The sequence below is a fragment of the Phoca vitulina genome, unplaced genomic scaffold (assembly GCF_004348235.1).
Source record: "Phoca vitulina isolate PV1807 unplaced genomic scaffold, GSC_HSeal_1.0 scaffold13, whole genome shotgun sequence".
NCBI classification, from domain to species: Eukaryota; Metazoa; Chordata; class Mammalia; order Carnivora; family Phocidae; genus Phoca; species Phoca vitulina.
The window spans coordinates 3,155,017-3,176,495 of NW_022589716.1; the positions used below are offsets into that span (position 1 = coordinate 3,155,017).

The window sequence follows — 21,479 nt, forward strand, 5'->3', positions numbered from 1 at the left end:
GAGCTTGTGGGGCCTGATGGGTCACAGATTCCTCATGTCCTCTATGTGGTTAGGGGCTCCCCTACCCTCTTTGCCCTTTTCTAGCATTGCAGAGGAGCTGGAAGGGGGGCTGGCCTTTGGCTCCGGGGTGTGGGGCAGTGAGAAGTGTGGCCAGAACTTCCACCGGGTGCCGGGAAGACAGGGCAAATCTGCCCTGGGCTGGGTGGCCTTCGGAGAGACTCTCTCCAGGTTGTTCCATGGGCCTGGTGGCTTGGCCCCTTGCCACCAGACAGCCCCCAGCTCCTGGCAGGTTGTTTCCATCTGCTCAGTCTTGGGGTGTGCAATTGGGGAGCTGGGGAGCCCCTCTCCCTGGAGGCCGTGATGGGGGAGACGCAGGGCAGGTCCTAAAGGAAGCATGAAGTCATCTCTATTCCGTATGGGCCTAAGAGCTCTGTGAATGGCCCCCAATCCCTGCTCTCATGGCTGGCCTCACCACGAACCGGGCTGTATGTTGGTGGAGAAAGCCTGCTGTTCACGGACAGTTTTCTGAGAGGAGAGGCGTCCAGGATCCCCCTCAAAATGCACCCGCAGGCCTGGTGCTCCTGTGCAGCAGCCACTGGGGCCCCAGAGCGAGGCCGGATGTGTGGGTGGGGGGCAGCGTTGAAATAAAAACTTGGTTGGGAACCAGGAAGGAACCCATGCTGCCAGGGGCATTGAAACGAAAGCAGCAGCCCTTGGGGACTTACCAGAACATTCCAGTCCCTTTCCCCCCCCCCAACCTGAGCTCCCCCAAGGAGAACCCTTCCCTGCTAGAGGCATGGCCCCTAAGGGGGGGGGCAGTGAGAATCTTTTGCCAGCTGCAAGTCCCCCCAGATCAGCTCACACCTCAGAACATCTTGTCCCCAATGAGCTGGCAGGGGTGCCGGCGCAGGGGGTGGGGTTGGGGGGGCGCTGCCGTATCTAACCGGGTCGATTGTGCATAACCGTCTGGGCTGGTTCATGGAATGTTCTCAGGGGCCCCCTGCCCCTCCCTCTTCACCCGCCCCCCCCGGAAGAAAGGAAAATTATTTTTCGTATTGTAAACTTTAAACACGAAAAAGCTGTTTTTAATTTAGCAGAAACTGGCTTGAATCTTCAGTTTGTGAACGTTTGTGTCCTTCAGAGAAAGGCGGAACATGCATTTGCACACACACGCTTACACAAATGCACGCACATGCGTAAGCTCACATGCACACCTGCACTCACACATTGTGACATGCACACTCACATGGTGACACTGGTGCTCACATGTAGCCTTGCTTGCATGCTCAACGACGTGCTCGCATGCTTGCTCACACAAACACAATCACACTCGGGCGCCTGGGTGGCTCAGATGGTTAAGCGTCTGCCTTTGGCTCGGGTCATGATCTCAGGGTCCTGGGATCGAGCCCCGCTTCGGGCTCCGTGCTCTGCCGGGAAGCCTGCTTCTCCCTCTCCCACTCCCCCTGCTTGTGTTCCCTCTCTCGCTGTCTCTCTCTGTCAAATAAAAAAAAAAAACCTTAAAACACACACACACACACACACACACACACACAATCACACTCACCCTTGGACCAGCCTGGGCCTCTCTACTTAGCACCCTGAAGGGGTCTGGAGCCTGTCACCTCATCTCCTCCATTCACCTTTCACCCAGGGCGGCTTGGGCCATGACTGGCCAGCCACTGCGTGTAGGGACTGTGCTTGGGGAAAGCCCGTGTGCTTCCAGATGGCCTGCTTCCCCACCAAGGCCCTGGATGCGGCCGGCAGGAGCCTCCCTCCACACCTGGGCTCAGGCTGTGGGAAAACACTGTCTCCCGGGACGGTGGGATTCAGGCCCGCTAGAGGCAGGCCAAGTGTGACTTCTGGGGCCTCGCAGCAAGCGAGGCCAAAGGGGCCTCCGGGGAGCTGTGTGAGGTGGGAATCTGCCCCGGACCTGGCCAGCTTGGAAACCTGCCCCTGGCTTTGTCTCCAAGAACGTAGCTCCTTCTCCTGTGTTCTCATAGGCCCCGGAGATTTTGCTTCTCATGGAGACTCGGTGGTTGGGTTTTATTAGGGGCACCTGGCCTCGGAGGCACAGTCCGAATGTTTACCGCACAGACGAGAGGTCCTGGGGTGGGGAGGTGGGAGCAGAGCCTCACCCACTCCAGTGTCCATGGGTACCATCTGCCTGTGGACCCCAAGGGCAAGAGGGCCATGAAGCCGCACTCCTGCCTACAGCAAGGCACAGCTTACATCTTGTGGCTGACCCTGCTTATTGCCATCCCGGCTGCCATTTCTCCCTCCTCACCAACAGAGCCCTGATTTGGAGCCAGCAGCAGCGTGCCCAGCCTTGGGGGTTAATTTAGGATTTGGCTGAGCCATTCTTGGCAACGCCTTTTGCCGGGGTTGTTTTTGATTTGGGCACATTTCCCAGATCTGGCCAGCAAGCTTTAAGGGGAGGTCTGGGGTGGGGGTTTCTGGACACAAGAGAGGCCTTATTGCCCCCTTTCTTCCCTTACTGCTTCCTGTGAGGACACGATGCCAGGAACTTCTGCAGCCATCTTGTGGCCATGAGGAGCAAGTTAAGCGAGGTGCAGCGATGCCTCCTCCCAAAGTGCTGAAATCACAGAGCCACCTGTCCCACCCTGGAACCTCTGACCTCCAGACTCCTTTTTATGAGAAATCACAATTCCTGTGTTGCTTAAGATACTAGTGGTTAGATATTCTGATACTTGTAACTCAAAACAGTTCAAAATTATATTATAAATGTAACATGCTGGGGATTGCCCATCTTATATAAGCCAGGGTTTTTATTGCAAGCAACAGAAACTGCCTCAGGCTGATTTAAACGGCAAAAATGTGCATTGGAAGCCTGTTCATTTCCTCACAAAAGTGGCAGGAAGGCTGGAAAACCAGGCTCAGAAAACAGTAGAAACCAAGGGGGCGAGGCAGCCAGGGCGATCAGCTGAAATCATGCCGGGGAACTGGTGGGTGGGGACACTTCTGCCATCACCATGGAATCCAGATGCCTCAATTGGCACTGCCACCTGCCCTTGGCACTCAGCCATAGCTGCCCCTGAAAACCAGATGCCCCTGTCTTGTCTCGATGCTACTTCTTTGCACCACTTGTTCTGGAGCGCAAACATCCTGTTGGCCTAGCCCATGTCCTGTGTCAATGCCCTAGCTGCCTGGGGAGTGGGGAAAAGGGGTACCTCAGTGTGTGTTGCTATTGCTGGGTAACGAACAGCCCCACGTCTCAATGGCAGGCAAAAATGGATGTTTGTTTTCTCATGTGTCTGTGACTCAGCTGGAGGGTGCTTGTTCTGGGCTGCCCTCGGCTGGGCATGCTCTGCCTCCTGGTGCAAGGCTGTGGAGTAGCCGGAAGTCTCAGATCCACCTGTCTCACAGCCTCGGACTAGCAGCTGGCCGACATGCTCTACAGAGCCACCAGAGGACAAGCAGAATCACGCGAGCCTTCTAAGGTCCCGATCTGGAAACCGTATGCTGTCTCTTCTGCCCATATGCCTTTGGCCAAAGCAGGTGACAGGGTCAAGTCCAGAATCAGGGCTGGGGACATATCCTCAAACTTAAGAAGGAAGACCTACATAGGAGTGTTGCAAAGGGCAGGACACAGGAACAGAGGGGGATTGAGGCCCATCGTTTGATCAGTCATACCAGTGGCTTTAAAGCTTCTGTTGTCAGTGGGGCCACCTTGACATTGTGGGGACTCCCCAGACTTGGAAGGGGACTCAGACGCTGGGCCACCAAAAGGAAAAGCCTGCTCCATAGCTTCTGCAGCCAGTCTACCCCCTGGTGGCCAGTCCTCTTTTCTGTCATGTAGGTTGGGCCTATAAGTGTCCTGGGCTTTTGGGCTGCAGGGAGGGGGTCTGTGTGGGGCGTTCAGTTGGTGTGTCCAAGTCTCAGGGCACCGTGGTGTCATTGGAAGGCCTACCCCAAACATCCCCTCAGCATGGGTGGTTGCCAGGGAGGCACTGGACTGTAGGCGCTGCCCCTGTCCTGCCATCCCATAAAGCCGTCCCCTGGGCCCCTGCCCCCTCAGTTCCAGCTTCTTGCTACCCTCTTTGGCAGCCCTGCCTTATCCCCCCCTTTCACCTACACTCAGCCTGGGATGGGGGGCACAAGGGGCCTAGGTCCTCAGCGGACCCCTTCCTATTCCATGGTAAAGGGTGAGTTCCATGCCTGGACATTTCTGGCTTCCTTCAGGTTCTCCCCTTTTGCTTCGTAATCAAACCTGGCTCTTGCTTTGCCTTTCAAAACTTTGATGAGGGCCTGGTTTGGAAGTCAAAGACGAGCCCTGGATGGTTTTCCTCTTTGCCTTCCTGCTCCGATGGCCCGAATTCACCTCTATGCGATGTGGGTACCCCGGATTGACTAAGATTCCATATAAGGCAGTGCAGAAAAGCAAGGCATGAAAACTAACCTCTCGAGGTAGGGTTTTCTTCCCTAACAGTTATTGAATGCTTGCGAGGAAGCAGGCGCTGAGCTAAGTGCTTTACATGCGTTATCTATTTAATCTTCCCAAGAGCCTGCAACGAGGAGTACCGCCATCCGCATTTAACACAGGGCAGCCTGGCTCAGAGAGAAGTCACTTTTCCATTGTCAAAGAGGTGGAGAATTGGCAAGGGCTGGACCACAAAGGAATGCTCAGGAGTTTAGGTTTGTTTTATTATTATTATTTTTTAAGATTTATTCAAGTAATCTCTACACTTAATGTGGGGCTCGAACCCACGACCCCGAGACCCAAGAGTCGTGTGTTCCTCCGACTGAGCCAGTTAGGTGCCCCAGGAGTTTAGGTTTTAATTTAGTTTGTATGCTGAGGAATGCTATGGCCTGGATGCAGAGGAAGGGCATTCTAGGCAGGGAGACAGCCTGTGGCAGAAGGCAGCAAGGCTGGAGTGGCGGACGCGAGAAAGGGAAGAGTGGGAGATGATGCTGGGGAAGCTGGCCAGGAACAAATGGAGCTAGGCAGGACTATGAAGCAGAGGAGAGAAAACCGTATCCTGCAGGCAGCAGGAAGTGCCTTAAAGGGACTCACTTCTTAGCTCACACTTGGATGTGGTGTGTAACTAAAGTGAAACTATTCAACAATTGGATACTCCCAGCCCTTTTGGGTCAGGATTGGTTGGAGAAGGACCCAGGGCTGGGTGACCCTAGAGTGAGGAACACAGCTCTTCTTAGGGGTCAGGATGGGCTTTCTGGAGGGAGGGGACATTTGAGGTGGGTTTTGAGGGATGAATAGGAGTTTCCCAGGCAGAAAATGATTCATTTAACAAACACTTCCTAACTCTCCCTCTGTGCCTAAGTTTGTGTTAGCTCTGGGGACCCAGGAAAACAGAATGAATAGGCAAGTATAAAATAAGGCTTAGGGGCGCTTGGGTGGCTCAGTTGGGTTGAGCATCCAACTCGTGATTTCGGCTCAGGCCATGATTTCACGGGCTATGAAATCGAGCCCCTGTGTCAGGCTCTGAGCTCAGCAGGGAGTTTGCCTGAGATTCTCTCCTCCCTCTCCCTCTGCCCTCCCCCTTCACATCTGTGTGTGTGTGTTTGTGTGTGTGTGTGTGTGTGTGTGTGCGCTCTCTCGCGCTCCAAAATAAATAAATAAATCTTTTTTTTTTTTTTTAAATGAGGCTTAAAGTGCTCAGACCCTTCAAGGGATAAAGAATAAGCCTTAAGACTAAGGAGTTGGTATGTCTGTGTCCTCTGTGCATCACACAGGGAACTTGAGCCCAGGAGTGTTTGGGTAGGGTGAACATACTTTCAGCTTCTGGTCTCAGTCGGTCTAGTGGGGAGCAGATAGGACCCTGGAAACAGCTGCCTTCAGAGAGTGGGATGTTCATGGGTCATGGGAGACAAACAGGGACAGATTTCAGATAGGCCCTCAGGGAGGGTCTTTCAGAGGAGAGACCTGAAAGTGAGAAGGTGCCACAACGATGCAGAAGCAGTCAGCAGAGGCACCAGTGCATGCCGAGATCTGGAGGTGGTACAGCAAGAAGGCTGGACTTGCTGGAATGAGAGGCCAGGGAGGTGGAAGGGGGATGAGGGCCTCCTGAGTCGCCAGGAGGGTGGATTTTTTTCCTAAGTGTGATGGGGAGCATGAGATCCACCCTGACTTACAGAGACCATGGGCTGGTCCGAGAAGCCCTCCCAGGACACACTAGCATTAGCAGCTTTCTTTGATGAGTGAAGAAAGCAAAAACAGCAGGGCTGGGTTCTGCCCTGGTCACCAGACGCTTCAGCCTCGCCTTCCTCAGACTGGGGGTCAATGGAACGGGAGGAGGGCTTGGGTCATTGTCTGGCCATTGCGCAATAAGCAGGCTCACAACTTCCTCTGACTCATCACCAGGGTTTAGGATGGATTGGGTTACTGCCTGGGTGTGGGGTGAATGGGGGTGAGTAGGGCAAGCACTGGATCTTCACCTCTGCTCTGTGGGCATGGCCCAGTTTGGGACCTGATAACCCCTGCTACCTACCAAATCTTTTTATTTTCTCTGCCCAGAAACTGGCTTATGCAGACATATGTAAGTGATCAGGATTACCAGCAATTTCTGAGCACTTGTTATAAGCTAGGCACCTGACATGTATTAACAGCATTTAAACCTTACAAAACCCAGTGCAGAGAAGAAAGCTGAGCTCTGCTGTCAGGTCTGAGGTGTAGTCCTGGCTCTGGCACTTAACTTCGTACAGGCAGCCACCATTCCTACTCTGTATTTCCTCTCCTATCTTATAGGATGGTGGCTGGAACTGGAAGCCATATTTGTAGAATGCCCAGCTCTGCACCTGACTCCCAGAAGCTGTGGTCTGTGGTCTCTGTCAGCGCCAGAGACAGAAAATAGACTTCAAATCAACTTCAGCAAAAAAGAGAACAAATTATTGGCTCATATAACTGAAAATGTAGAAGTGTTTAGCTTCAGGCATGGCTGGATCCAGGAGCTCAGTGTCTCTCTAACTTTGGCTCTGTTTTTCTCTGTGTAAGGTTCACTCTCTTGGGACATCTCTCTTAAGTAGTGACCTCTGACACAGCAAATTTGTGTTATCCTTCAAAACAGCCATCCAAGCAAAAAGGGTGCTTCTCTTTTTAGTGGTTCAAGCAAAAATTTCAGAATTGCATCTCATTGGGCAAACAGGATCACGTGCCTGCCCTGAGCCAATCATGAAAGCAAAGCAATGGGCTTTGATGATTGGCAAAGACCTCCAACTTGGGAAGGTGGGTTTGTGGGGAGAGAGGGTAATGAAGCTCACGCCATCCACATATCATGGACTGAAAATTGCAGAATGTTCCCTGGGCAGTTGGTTGTTGGCACCCAAAAGGGGAGGGCAGATGCTTGTTGGACAAAAAGGTTAGAAGACCGTGAAAGTGCTCAAAACCATATGAACAAAAAGGATAAAATAAAGCAGTGGCAGTGCCCAGGATAATCCAAATTAAAATCTATCTATCTATCTATCTATCTATCTATCTATCTATCTATCTATCTATCTAATATGGACATTATTCAGTAAACAGTTGTAAAGTGTGACTAAAAGCATGTTCAGAAAATAATGGTGATCCCCCTATGATCATCACCAGCAATCCCTCCAGCCATCCCTCACCCTAGTAAAAAGTGTGCTTTTTAAAAATCTTTTTCTTTTCTTTCTTTCTTTCTCTTTTTCTTTCTTCCTTTCTTTCTTTCTTTTTCTTTCTTTCTTTCTTTCTTTCTTTCTTTCTTTCTTTCTTTCTTTTTCTTTTTCTTTCTTTCTCTCTCTCTCTCTCTCTCTCTCTCTCTCTCTTTCTTAAGTGTGCTTTTTGTTCAATTAGAGCTGTCCCACAATTCCCTAGCTGCCCCTTTTGGCTTCCGCCCTGTCCATGCCTGGAAATCCCTGGAGCCTTCTGAATATAAACCTTTGATATTGGTGGTCATGGTCCCTCTGCTTGGGAAGGGACAGTTAGATGTCAGAACCTTTCTTGTTTCCCTGGGTCCCCCACCTGCCACTGGGAAGACGCTGCTATCCTCTTCACTGCTGGATCTAGTCTAGGTGCGATTTCTGAACCTTTCCTATAGCACCCCATGTCAAACTTGTGTTCCTTCAGGCTTAAGGATCCAGAGAGTAGAAACTGGTCAAATGTAAGGTGATAGGGAAAGCAAGATGTTAAAGATGATGCCTGGGAGGGCGCCTGGGTGGCTCAGTTGGTTGAGCGACTGCCTTCGGCTCAGGTCATGATCCTGGAGTCCCTGGATCGAGTCCCGCATCGGGCTCCCTGCTCAGCAAGGAGCCTGCTTCTCCCTCTGACCCTCCCCCCTCTCATGTGCTCTCTCTCTCTCTCATTCTCTCTGTCTCAAATAAATAAATAAAATCTTTAAAAAAAAAAAAAAAAGATGATGCCTGGGATTTGGGGCTGTGGGGGCTGCTGACAAGATTCAGGCCTCAGCTCAAATGCCGCCCCCTACTTCCCTGACAGTGGTGGCCAGGAGCCTCCCTCCCTATCATCAATATCCTGCCAGTCCGTTACTAGTTTTCTTTTCTTTCTTTCTTTCTTTCTTTTTTTTTTTCTTTAAGATTTTATTTATTTATTTGACACACACAGAGCACAAGCAGGGGGAACAGCAGGCAGAAGGAGAGGGAGAAGCGTGCTCCCTGCAGAGCAGGGAGCCTGATGTGGGGCTGATCAGAGGACCCTGGGATCATGACCTGAGCCAAAGGCAGACTCTTAACCGACTGAGGCATCCAGGCGCCCCTAGTTTTATTTTCCACATCACAATTATCTCCATCAGAAATGTTCTTGGGTCATTTGTTGGTTGGTTATGTCTGTCCCCGTCCCTAACTGCGCACCCCGTCAGGTCAGGGACCACGTCTGCTTGCTTACGCCTTTTCCTCAGTGTGCCTGGCACATACAGGCGCTCAATAAATATTCGTTGAATGGATGAATGCATGAATGAGCAACTCCCTGAACTGGTCTCAAAGCTGAACTAGTCCGAGCCCCGGCTCAGCATCGGGGTGCTACCTGTCTTTGTGGGTTGCTGGCCCCATCCTTGTAATTTGGAAGGTTCGGGGTCCGGCGGTCTCCTTGGGGGCTCCAGCGCCCCAGCCCGTCCGCGACCGATGCTTGTCCAATAGCCAGGCGGCCGCTGTCCAGCGGGCCAGGAGTCTACGCACTACGCATGTGCTCAAACCCTACTCTTTCCACCCGCCAACCCCCCGCCTCCTCTGTTGGACCCGAGCGCGCCGCTGGGGCGTGCGCATGCGCTTTCGCCCCCGCGCCGCGCGCCACTCCCGTACGCCTGCGCCGCGCTCACGACCACCAAGGCGCCTGCGCACTGCCCGCCGCCCGCGAGCCCGGCCGGCGCTTGCGCGGTGGCACTGGCGAGTGGGGGGGGTGAAGAGGTGGAGGAGGAGGAGGAGGAGGAGGCGGCGGCGAGAAGATGGCGACTTCGAACAATCCGCGGAAATTCAGCGAGAAGATCGCGCTGCACAACCAGAAGCAGGCAGAGGAGACAGCGGCCTTCGAGGAGGTCATGAAGGACTTGAGCCTGACGCGGGCCGCGCGGGTAAGGGGGCTGTCCGCCCCGACCCTTCGGGGCCGGGAAGGGAGGGAGGGGGCGCGTGTCCGGCGTGTGCACGGGGCGGGGGGCGCGCGGCGGGGGCGGGGCGCGCGCGGCGGGGCGGGGCTTGGCACAGCCTGAGGGTACAGGTGTTCCTACGCCCCGGGCATCGTGGGAGGGCCAGGTGCCCCCACATCACCGATACCTGAAAGGGTTCAGGTGTCCCTACATCATTGCTACTTGGCGGTGGGGATAGGTGTCACTATTTCATTATTATTTGGAGGGGACAGTGGCCTCTACATCATTACTACCTGGAGGGAGTAGGTGCCACCACATCATTGTTACTTGAGGAGGGACAGGTGTCCCTACATCCTTGCTACCTGAGGGGGTCAGATGCTTCCATATCACTGCTACCTAGGGAAGACAGGATGATACTGTGAGGTGTATGAACTGGGCGCTGCTTGCAAGCATCATTGTTACCTGGGGAGGGGGGGGATAGATGGTCCCACATCGTTCGTACCTTGTGCGGGAAAAGTGCCTCCACATCATTGTGACCTAAGGGGAACAGCTGTCCCCACATCATTGCTACCTGAAGGGATGGGTGTCTCTACATCTTTGTCACCTGTACCTTCACTCCCTGGGTGTTGGAGGAAGGACAGGTATCTTCATTTGTAGACTTGAGGTGGGATAGGTATTTCTCCCTTTCAGATTATCTGAAGGGAAGTTTTGGTGCTCTCTCCTGTGGGGACTTGAGGGTGGTCAGGAAGACAGATTGTGGTCCGTCCTGGAGCTTGGAGTGGAGACAGCTACCCCTTCCCCATGTAGCCCATATGGTGGGGACCAGGTTGTGTTCCTCCCACTGAGACAAGGGACAGCTGGCCACAGATGGTTCCTGGCCTCTCAGGACCAGGGTGGAGGGACAGTTCTTCCTCAAGTTGCTGGCTGTGTTTGGTGTGCAGGGGCAGGCCAGGTTACCTGCTAACCTCACCTGGGAAGCTACTGTGGGCCTTGAGAGGAGCTGGAGGCTTGGCTCTTCTCCTGGGCCCACCTCTCTGGCCACATGACTGCACTGAGGTCCCAAGCTCCTTAGGCCTCTGTATCCTCATTTGTCAGGTGTGGCTAGCAAGTCCTTCCTTGTGGGTCAAAGAGGAGAGCACGCTTTGCACAGGTGGCAGTAAGTCTCTGCTGCATTCCTGCAGAGTGGCGGGACCCTCCCCCCTGTCCTGCATCCTGAGGCCTTGGGGAGGGTTTGCATGGGAGCTGCAGACACCCATATGCCTGGTTTCTGGATTTGGCCTCCGATCTGGCTGTCCCAGGCAGACATACCTCTGTGACGTGAGCCTCAGTCTCTGATTCTTTAGGTGGAGTTTTCAGGTCATTCTCTTTTCTAATTAGTTGCTTGTTTCTGTGTGAGATCATGACCACGTAGGCTAGAATGTGTATCTTCATTTCTGTGCATTTGTTTGGCACATATTGATGGGGTGCTCACCATTGACCAGGTACCGTCTGTTCCTGCTCCAGCAGCTCATGTTTTTGCTTAGCATGTAGAGGAAGAGATGGTCGGTAAATGAATGAATGAATGAATGAGAGCAAGCAAGCAAGCACCTTGAGTGTCCCCATAAGTCAGGGCTTCTGAGGGCAAGAATGTCCACTTTATCTTGTCTCATGCAGTAGGTGTATGTAGTGTGATGGGAAGAAGGGGGTCATGCTAGGTTGATGGCTGTTTTCATGACTGGATGTCTGGTTTCTGCATTGGATTTGGAAATGTATTATTGTTTTTTAAAAGATTTCATTAAAATAATAACTTTATTGACATATAGTTTGTGTACTGAATAATTCATCTGTTGAAAGTGTAAAAATTAGTGGTGTTTAGTGTATTTTACAGAGTTGTGCAACCATCACCAGGGTCTAATTCCAGAACACTTTTCATCACCCTCGAAAGAAATCCCGTCCCCATGTGCAGTCACTCTCCATTCCTCCCTCCCTCAGCCCCTGGCAACCACCAATCTGCTTTCTGTTCTTATGGATTTACCTATTCTGGACATTTCATATACATGGGATCCTACAACCTGTGGCCTTTTGTGTCTGACTTCTCTCACTCAGCATATTTTCAAGGTTCATCCACATTGTAGCATATATCAGAGAACTTCGTTGCTTTTAATGGCCAAGTAATACTCCATTGAACCCGCAGAGCACATTTGCTTATATGTCATCTATTGATAGAGTTAGAAAAGATTTGTAAGATATGCAGACAGCCATTCTCTTGGTCTTGGTAACCATTCTCTGTCTCTTTCTTCCCTCTCTCACCTTCCTTTACGCTGGGAGTTGGGCGTGAGCCCTGGGCGGAGGTGAACTTACACTGGATCTTGTGAGACAGCGGTGTTTTGTATGGAGGGCAATTCTGTCCCGCAGAGAAATTAGGCAGTGTCTGGAGACATTTTGGTTGTCTTGTCTGGGGGAGAGGGGCGCTCCTGGCATCTAGTGGGTACAGAATAGGGATGCTGTTCAACACCTCACGATTCATGGATGGCCCCCACCACAGAGAGTGACACAGGCCCAAAAGTCAGCAGTGCTGAGGCTAAAAACCCTTCAGGTTGGAGGAAATGTTGAGGGGGCGGGGGTACAAGCTTTGCACCTGGTCAGATAGAGGTCAAAGCTCTGCACCCACCTGTATGGTGTGCTGTCTTGGACGGGCTGGTGGCTTTTCCCACACCTGGGACCAGGACGAGCAAGCTCTTTCCAAGCCTCTTGGGCTGTTGCATGTGACGAGCGGCAAATCTGCAATGCCTGGTGCAGGTGAGCGAACCCACCTGACGCAGGCTCCCCTCCTGCCCTTCTGTGGCTGCAGCCTTCCCCTATGATAGATGCCAAAGTTTTTACCTGCAAACGGGGAATGTGGCTGCTTTGGTACCTACTCTTTCCCGTGAATGCCCAAGTGTCAGTCTACAGTCCTTGGTGATAGGCACGCCATTACCATGTGAAAGCCCGCAGTCGTTCAGCCTGATGCATAAATCCATGCTGTGACCTTACCCAGGGGCAGGAACCCTAAGGACCAGGTTGGGTGTGGGGATGAGGTGTGATGTCGGGGAGACCACTTTCAAGTCGCAGGGTAGAAGGGTCGGTGCATGAGTATTCCATTCTTATCCTCAGACTTGGGAGAGCCCAAGGTGCAGGGAGGGCCATGGTGCTCTGCTGTGTGACTTTGGGCAGGTCTCTTAACCTCTCTGGGCCTCAGAATCTTGACCTGTAAGGTTGGGGCAGCACATTTCAGGGACTGTTCAGGGACCATGTTGGGTGCTGGGGAAACAGCAGCATCCAGGGCATGTGAGGGCCATGGTTTTGGGGAGCCATTGTGGCTTTAGGGGGGACAGGAGAGAATTGCTGCAAATGAACAAAATGGATGTTCTCAGAGAGAAGCGACAGAGTGACTTGCTGGGACTGGCCAGGGTGGGAAGTTGACACCCCAACAGTGAGATGCAGCCCACTCCCCCCTACTGGGGAAGAGTGTCCCAGGTGAGGGACAGGCAGGCACAGAGGCCCTAAAGTGGGAAAGGCTTGGCAAGGTTGAGGACAGATCAGAAGACAGACTGGCACATAGAGCGAGAGTCGAGGTGAAGTTGGCGTGGCTTGGCGAGCCCTCGATTTCACTGAGGGAGGGGCCCTGGGAAGGTTTGTGATGGCGAAAGGCTTGATCCTTTGCTTTATTGAGATACAATTCCAAGTACATTCAATCTATTCACTTAAAATATACCATTCAGTGGTTTTTAGCATGTTCACAGAGTTGTGCAACCATCCCCAGTCAACTTTGGGACGTTTCCATCAGTGAAAGGAAGCCCCATGCCCCCTCCCCCAGCCCCTGGCACCCACTCATCTGCTTTCTGTCTCCATGGATTTGTCTGTTCTGGACATTTTATATATGTGGAATCATGAACCACGGGGCCTTTTGTGTCCGGCTTCTCTCACTTGGCACGAGGTTTTCAAGGTTCATCCACACTGGAGGGTGTGTCAGTGTTTCATTCTTTTTAAAAACTTGTGGTGAGATATATAGATCATAAAATTCACCACCTTCACCATTTTTAAGTGGACAGTTCCGTGGCAATAAGTACATTCACAGTTGGGCATGTCTGTCATTTCCTTTTTAAGGCTGAATAATACTGCATTTTGTGGCCCTGCCACGTTCCATATAGCCATTCATCCATCGATGGACGTTTGGGTTGTTTTCACCTTTGGGCCATTGTGACTATCACTGCCACGGATATTCGCACCCAGGAGCTTGTGTGGCTGCAGCTCTTCTCCCTTGAGTGGATACCACGGAGCGGAGGTCACATGGTAGGTGCCAGGTCATAGGGTCACTGTCCGTTTAACCTTTGAGGACTCTTCATGTCTCACAAAGATGACTGTGGGCTGAACGGGCCAGGGAATGAGGGGAGAAGCAGGCAGATGGTGAGAGGTTGCTGTGGCACCTGGGTTTGGGATCGGGGAGTGGTGGCTTGAGCCTGGAGGTGTCTGTGGTGGTGACCAGGATTAGTGGCTTTGGGTGATACTTGGGCAGCAAAGCTGCCTGGATGTGCAGGTAGATCTCATGTAGGGGAGTGAGGGGAGGGAGTATGGGGTGTGTCACCTGCCTGCCAGGGCCTCAGGACACAGCAGGCTCTGCGTGTGACTGATGGCTAAGCATCCCAGGGAGCGGCACCTGGGCCAGAAAAAGCCCACACACAAAGCAAAGCAGTCCGCGGTGGCCCAGCCAGGGCTGCCGGTTATGGCTGCACCGAAGGAGGGTGTTCTCCTGGCCCTCCCCTGTTACGGGGGTGGCTCTGCACAGGCTGGGGGAAAACGGGTCCCTGGGCGGCAGGCATAGCGCAGCGGTGGCTTGGGTTCGCGGAGCGTGAAGGCCGCCCCCAGTCCTGGCCCCAGTCCTGGCTTCGGCACTGTTTGCCTCTGTGCCGGCTGCTTCATGTGTCTGGTGCCATCTGCAGCCTCCGCACCACGCGCGCAGGGCTCCCCGAGCTGCTCTGTTTGAGAGGCTGGAGCGAGCCGTCTCCCGCCCCCCGGGAAGCCCGGCAGGCTCATGCTCTCCAGGTTGTGAGCTGCACACTGAGCATTGGGTTGAGTAGGACAGGGGCCTCCAAAAAGGTTTGTCCATGTCCTGACCCCCAGAACCCGTGGCCGTGACTTTATTTAGAAAAGACGTCTCTGTAGATGAAATTAGGGTAAGGATCTCGAGATGAGATCATCCTGGATTTAGGGTGGTCCTAAATCTCGTGACTGGTGTTCTCGTAAAAAGAGAACACACAGCCGCACGCGGGAGAAGGCCACGTGATGATGATGACGGAGGCAGAGACTGGCGTGATGCTCCCATGAGCCAAGGATGCCTGGAGCCCCCAGAAGCTGGAAGAGACCAAGAAAGATCCTCCCCTAGAACCTCGGGAGGGAATGCGGCCCTGCCCACACCTGGATTTCAGAAGTCTGGTCTCCAGAACTGAGAGGGAATAAAGTCCTTTTGTTTTACACTGCTCAGTTTGTGGTCCTTTGTGACGGTGGCCCCAGGTCGCTCTCCCCCCCACCCCAGGCTAAGGCAGAGTCTGGGTACCTTGCTGAAACCACCTCGGGACAGTGGGCCTAGGGGTTGTCTGCAGATGCACACATCTGTCCTTCTCTGGCCGGCTCATACAGGTCGTGTTGAGGACTAGAGGGGACCCTTCCTTCATCCATTGTCAGGAACTGGGGACCCTCACCCCATTGCTGGCCCTGAGCCAATGGTGAATAAGCCAGAGGGATGATAGTAGGAGCAAGGCCCGGGGGCGAGATGAGGGTTTATTCTAAGGCAGTGGGTCAAGTTTGCCCTCCTGGTTCCTGATCCCTGCCTGGCACCGTGGGGCCTTCACTTAGTCCCTGATTCTTGATGCTCAGCCCCCCTCAGAGAGGAGGTGTTGCCTTCCCCACCATACAGATGGGGAAACTGAGGCCCAGAGTGGTGTCCTAGCTGGGAAGAGGTAGAGTTGGTGCTCAGCCCCGAGACAGTCACATACAAGGTGTCCGAAACAAGGAATTAAAACCACAGACTGGAACCTTCTGTTGCTTGCCAGAGCACGTTGGTCCCACCTGGGCCTTGATTTCTCTGAGATGTGATCGTTTCTGCAGCTAAGCACATGTTCCTCCTTTGACTTGGACCCGGGCAGACATACTTCTGGCCAGTGACTACCGTTGTCACAGAGGTGGGGGCTGTGGGGTGCCTCACATGCCCCTTTGTGTGTGGCCCATGGCTCTCCTCCCTCTGAAAGTCACTGCCTAGATCAGGCTGGTGCTCCAACGCTCCACAGCCTGGAAGAGACAAGCTTCTAAGTAGCAAGCTTCTAAGTTGTCGTTTGGGAGGAGGCTTTTCATGGGAGCCTCAGCCCTGTTCCCAGCCTTTCCATGCATGCTTCCCACAGGTGACTGTCGGGTGTCCCCACCAGCCTGAGGTCCTGTGCAGAGAAGCCCTCCCAAAGCTCACACCCAGCCCCAGACACCCCTGGTTCCATGCACACTACAGGTCCAGGAAGGCCTCCTGGATTCCTCAGAGCAGGTGGGCCCCACCTCTGCACACCGTGACCACCTGCTGCTGCCTAGCAAATCAATATTCATGGCAGTTCCTCTCCTGAGCCTGTGCCCACGACATGAACATGGGCTGAAGCAAACACTTGCTGGGCGGGGGGGGCGGGGGGTGCTGTCACTGGCTGAGAGACAGGCATGGGAACTGAGGGCTTAGTCCCGAAGATGCCTTCTCACTTCCTTGACTGTGATCTGGGGTTAGAAATTAGTGTTTCGTGACATCCCAGCACCCGGCAACAAACATAAAGTCAAAACAACTTTCTCCGAGGAGTCCAGCGCCCCCCATCCATGGGGGGAAAACTGATAAAATCCGTTCCCTTCTGTTTAATGTAGAATGCTAGTGGGGACCCACCAAATTGATTTCTTAACCCGCTAATCCGGAGTTCAGCGAGCTATGCTTGTTTTTGTAAATAAAGTTTTATTAGAACATGGCCATCCTGTTCGTTTATGTCTTATCTATGGCAGAGTTGAGTCATTTTGACAGAGACCGCATGGCCTGCAGAGGCGAAAATATTTACCATCTGGAGCTTCGTAGAAGGTTTGCGGGCCCCAGGACAATGCGTCTTGCCCGCAGTTTGAGACCTGCTGACTTAGAGCGGCAGGGAAGGTCAGGAAGATGGTGGGCGCTGGTTCTGTCATTTCTGAGATAAAGGATGAAGACTCCTGGGCTCCCCCCAGATTCTGCTTCTGCAGATCCAGATGGGAGCCCGAATTTGAGTGGGGACCCCGGAAGCCGGCCACGCAGGCCTTGCTGGGAGTCCTGTGCCCTGCGATCACCAGGGCTGTGCCACGCAGAGGGAGAGGGTCGGCCTTGGTCAGGGGTGTGAACTAGCTGTCTAGCCCTCGGTTGGTGGCACGGTGGTGTTTGTGGGTCCATAGAGCTGAGAAAGGTGTTTCCACTGTCACTGTTCCTAAAGCTGGCCTGGGGGACGGTGCAAGGTGACTCTTGTCTTTGCAGTGGGCCTTCTGGTCCTGGTTGGGGTTAATTTGATTTCTCTGGGTCAGAGCTGGGCCATTGCAGGCACTGTGGAAGGCTACACGTCAGCCCTTTTCTGCTGCTTTCTGTGCTGGGGGCTTCTGATTTTAGCCCGGGGGTCTGGGGCTCCCTCTGGTGCTGTTCTGTGAGACGAGGCAAAAGTACCTCGGGGGTCAAGATTAAGAGACTGTTGTGCTAGTGATTTCTTTTTAAATGGGACCCTCTGGAAAATGCCATGCTGATGTCAGGGCTGGGATCCGGTCTGGGGAGAGACTGGCCTGAGCGCAGTGCCAGGGAAGCATCAGAGACAAGTGGCGCGGGGGGCTCACCCCGGCCAGTTCTGTCTCCAGGGGCATTTGGCAACATTGGGGACATTTTTGGTTGTCATGACTCGGGCTGGGAGGATGCTGTTGGCATGTGGTGGGTGGAGTCTGGAGATGCTGCTCAGCATCCTGCGGTGCCCTGGACAGCCCCAACCCAGAGAATGATCCAGCCCCAGGTGTCTGTGGTGCTCATGCTGAGCAGCCCTGCTCTTGCAGCCTTCGATGTGCGGGGATTGTGCAGGTGCAGAGGGGCCAGGTGGAGGCCCCAGTTCCAGGAGCTACAAGCATGAAGCCTAGTGACAGGTAGTAACACCCCCGGGCAGCCGATGGTATTCTCCTTGGTTTATAGAGGGGGAGACTGAGGCTTGGAGAGTGTCACAGCGTTAGGGACAGGTGAGCTGGGATTTGACCTGAGTCCCCTGTACGTTTTCTCCCTTCTCATGCTGCTCTGGGCGTTTGCCAGCTGGTCAGGGTGGAGCAGAGCCTTCCAGGCTCCTGAAGCCGTGTGCCACAGTGCTCGAGGAGCGTAGGCTGCATGGGCAGAGCAGCTGGGAGGGAGGTGGGGCGGGTGGTGGAGGGCCCTGGGCCAGACCCTGCGTGTGGGCCATGGGGAGCCATGGAAGGTTCCAGCAGGATGGCAGCATGAGTGACATGAAGATGCAGGGAGTGGCAGGAGCCAGACTTGGTAGAGCCCATGTGTGTATGCCCAGTGGGTTGTTGTAGTAACCCACGAGGAAGCCTGCTGCTTCTCCTGTTGCACAGATGAGAAACGGGTGGGAGAGGTGATTGGCTCTCTGTGCGGGGGGGGGGGGGGGGGGGTTTGGGTTTGAACCTATGTCTGAATCCGGGGCCTGTGTTTTTCTTAATGTAGGCATAGAGGACCCTGTTGTATGCCGAACTTCAATTCATATCCGTCTGTTGAAGATCATGGAGGCTGTCCCTGGTTTTTTGCAAACCAGACATTCATTATGTTTGTTCCCATGGGTGCGTGCACCCAGGCATGGCCCTCCCTGTGTGTGGCCTTTTGCCCCACAGCAAGTGGGGGGCATGTAGCAGCTTGGGGTGGGCCATGGGACAAAGGGAGAGCTGATTTGGGACATTTAGAGGGTAATAATGACAGAGTTAATCAGGAGGTGAGAGGAAGGAGGGTAAGGTGGAGGCTCCCTGGCTGTGATGGGGGAACCAGAGAGAAAGGGGTGGGGGTGGGAGAGTCCCACTTTGCCTTGGAGCTTGTGAGATGGAATGGTTCCCTGGTCCTGGCTGGGGTGTCTCTGACCCCCTCCCCTGCCTCCTGCTACCACATCCAGCCCCACCCCAGGGCAGAGGTGGGTGCCTTGCCCTGGCTGGGTGTGGCCGTGGTGTTGCTGGCCGGATGGGGGTCCAGGTGCGCAAACAAGGAAGCCACGGCCTGCCTTATGGGCCAAGGACGTGGAGAGAGTCAATATTTATTATTTGCCAAATGGAAACGAAGTGCAGAAAGTGTGGGGGGATTCTGTAGCACCTGGTGCCTGGTGCAGGGCCACGGCTGCTGGGCTTCTCCTTGCTTCCTCCTGGGTGATTTTAGGCCTGGCTGAGCTTTCTCTGTGCTCCGCTCCCTCTCTGTGAAGCAGGGGTCACAGTGGTCTCTGGCCGGACTGTGGTCAGATTTAGGTTAACGCATGTAGCGCATCCAGATTGGGGCCAGCACATGGATGCTCACTGCGTGGTGGCTGCTGCTGAGATGCTGGGGTGTGTGCACAGTGAACACATGGTGGCGCTCAGTGGGCACTCTTCCGATGGCAGGCGTTCAGCAGGCACACTGTGTGTACTTAGCAGGTGCTCAGCAGCACTTGGCAGCAGGCACATGTGGACTGCTGGTGGGCACACAGCTCCCATTCAGCAGGCATTTAGCCCGCATACAGTGTGTACTTGGCAAGCATTCAGCAGGCACACAGTGTGTATTCAGCAAGCGTTCAGCAGGAATTCAGCAGGCACACGGGATTTACTCAGCGGATACTCAGTAGGCACATAGTGGGCATTCAGCAGGTGCTAAGCAGACACTGGACTGTGACCTCCCTGAGGGCAGGCCTGTCTCCAGTTCATTCTGGAATTCCCTGGGTGCAGGTGTCCTTTAAAAGGGCCAGTTTCCCACCACACAGTCAGGCTTCCCTCCCTTATGTAGCAGGAGTGTGATGTGTGTTCCTATTCTCAATCTGGGAACACATCCGAGGCGCTGAGGGGCCACGGAGCCAGGTGGGGAACATGGTGGTCTTCCCAGAGCTTCAGTTTGGCTGAACAACTTCAGTGAGAAAGTTTCAGTATTAACCAGGCATGGTGTGTTATGAGGTGGACTGCAGACCCATATGGGCTTGGGGCCAGCAGGCTTGGGGCAGTGTGGTGCCCTGGGACAGAGTGCAAGAAGCATCAGGGTTGCCCAGCGAGGTCTCCCTGCAGTGGCCACAGTTTGGACTGGAAAGTCTGTTCCTTCAGTCAGTATTTATTTATTTTTAAAGATTTTATTTATTTGAGAGAGAGCACGCACATGAGGGAGAGGCAGAAGGAGAAGCAGACTCCCTGCTGAGCAAGGAGCCTAATGTGGGGCTCGATCCCAGGACCCTGGGATCATAACCTGAGCTGAAGGCAGATGCTTAACTAACTGAGCCACCCACGCACCCCCCCTTTTTAAAAAATATTTTATTTATTTGAGAGAGAGAGAGAGAGCACGCACACGTGTGCACGAGTGAGAGGCAGAGGGAGAAGCAGACTCCCCGCTGAGCAGGGAGCCTGACGTGGGGCTCGATCCCAGGACCCTGAGATCATCATTCAGTATTTATTGAGCACCTACATGGTGCTGTGTCCTGGGGATGCCTTGCAGAACAAGTCACATGAAACAGTGGCCAGCTAGTCCCAGCCCTGAGGTCATGGCTCTAGGAGAGTGAAATGGGGTGGGGACCCTTTGGGGGATGTGATGTTTGAGCTGAGCCCAGGGGATGAGGATGAGCCATGGGGATGGAGAGCACGAAGCTTGTCGTGGGGGAGAGCCTGACCTGACTGAGCTCAGTGAATGATAGCTCATGGGCCCTGGTCAGCAGTCAGGATCTGGTAGTGGGCTGCTCTGGGAAGGTTTTTTTTTTTTTTTTAAGATTTTATTTATTTGACAGAGAGAGACACAGCGAGGGAGGGAACACAAGCAGGGGGTGGGAGAGGGAGAAGCAGGTTTCCCGTGGAGCAGGGAGCCCGATGCGGGGCTCAATCCCAGGATCCTGGGGATCATGACCTGAGCCGAAGGCAGACGCTTAACGACTGAGCCACCCAGGCGCCCTGACTCTGGGAAGGTTTTAAGCAGGAATGTGATACGAGATGTTGGTTTAGCAAAGATCCCTCCGGCTGCCGTATGGGCGGTTGCAGGGACCTGAGAGGGGGCTGGGGCAGGGGTCTCCTTCCCTTCCCAGTCCCCCCCCCCCCCCCCCCCCCGAGATCATGGGTGTTGGATTCATTACAGACCAGGACTTGCTGACTTGGGAGATGTTCTTTCATCCAAGAATCAGGAATCTGATTCCCCAGGAAGGTGATGGGGGGAGTTTATATTAAATCGCTTCGACTTTGTGCTCTGGTGGCTCCTGGACCGAGGAAAGGCATTTTTGCAGTCGAGACCTGGAGTCCTAATTTCATATGTGAAATTTCGCTTTGTCTGTGGTCCCAGCCTGACACCCCACTTGGTCACAGGGTTTTCACCCCAAAGTTGGGGTGTGGCGTTCTATCCAGAAGAGTCTCTGCACTCATTCCCAGCTACAGCCTCAGAGCTCTGTGGTCTCTCCCTCACTGCCTAGGACTCCACTGTCCAGTGGTGGAGTCCCCTGAGAACTTTTGCAGGCCGCCTTCCCTGCCTGCTGGGCTTGCAGGGGAGCTCTCTGCCACACCTTTTGTTTGTTTAAATAATAAAAAAAAAGGAAACTATGTTTCAAAACTTTGATGAAAATTGAAAACAAAACCCAAAGCACTTCCGGTTTCTTCTGTTCTTCTGTGCATCTGACACAGCTCACCTGGGCGCAGAGGGTGGGTGGGTGCATGCCAGCTGGTCACTTGCCTGGAAATCTC

At 53.7% G+C, this 21,479-nt stretch overlaps 1 protein-coding gene across 4 annotated transcripts in view; it reads left to right on the plus strand.

Annotated features, from left to right (window-relative positions):
• Positions 1 to 9,316: 9,316 nt before the first annotated feature.
• The window catches only part of CRTC1 (CREB regulated transcription coactivator 1), a 72,736-nt gene continuing 60,573 nt past the window's right edge, over positions 9,317 to 21,479 (plus strand). For 2 of the 4 annotated variants that reach the window (XM_032412448.1, XM_032412449.1), the window contains exon 1: positions 9,317 to 9,518. In XM_032412448.1, coding sequence (XP_032268339.1) covers positions 9,393 to 9,518 — 126 coding nt within the window. In that variant the 5' untranslated portion in view covers positions 9,317 to 9,392. The remainder of the gene's footprint in view (positions 9,519 to 21,479) is intronic. The other 2 variants (XM_032412445.1, XM_032412446.1) reach the window with 1 other exon arrangement.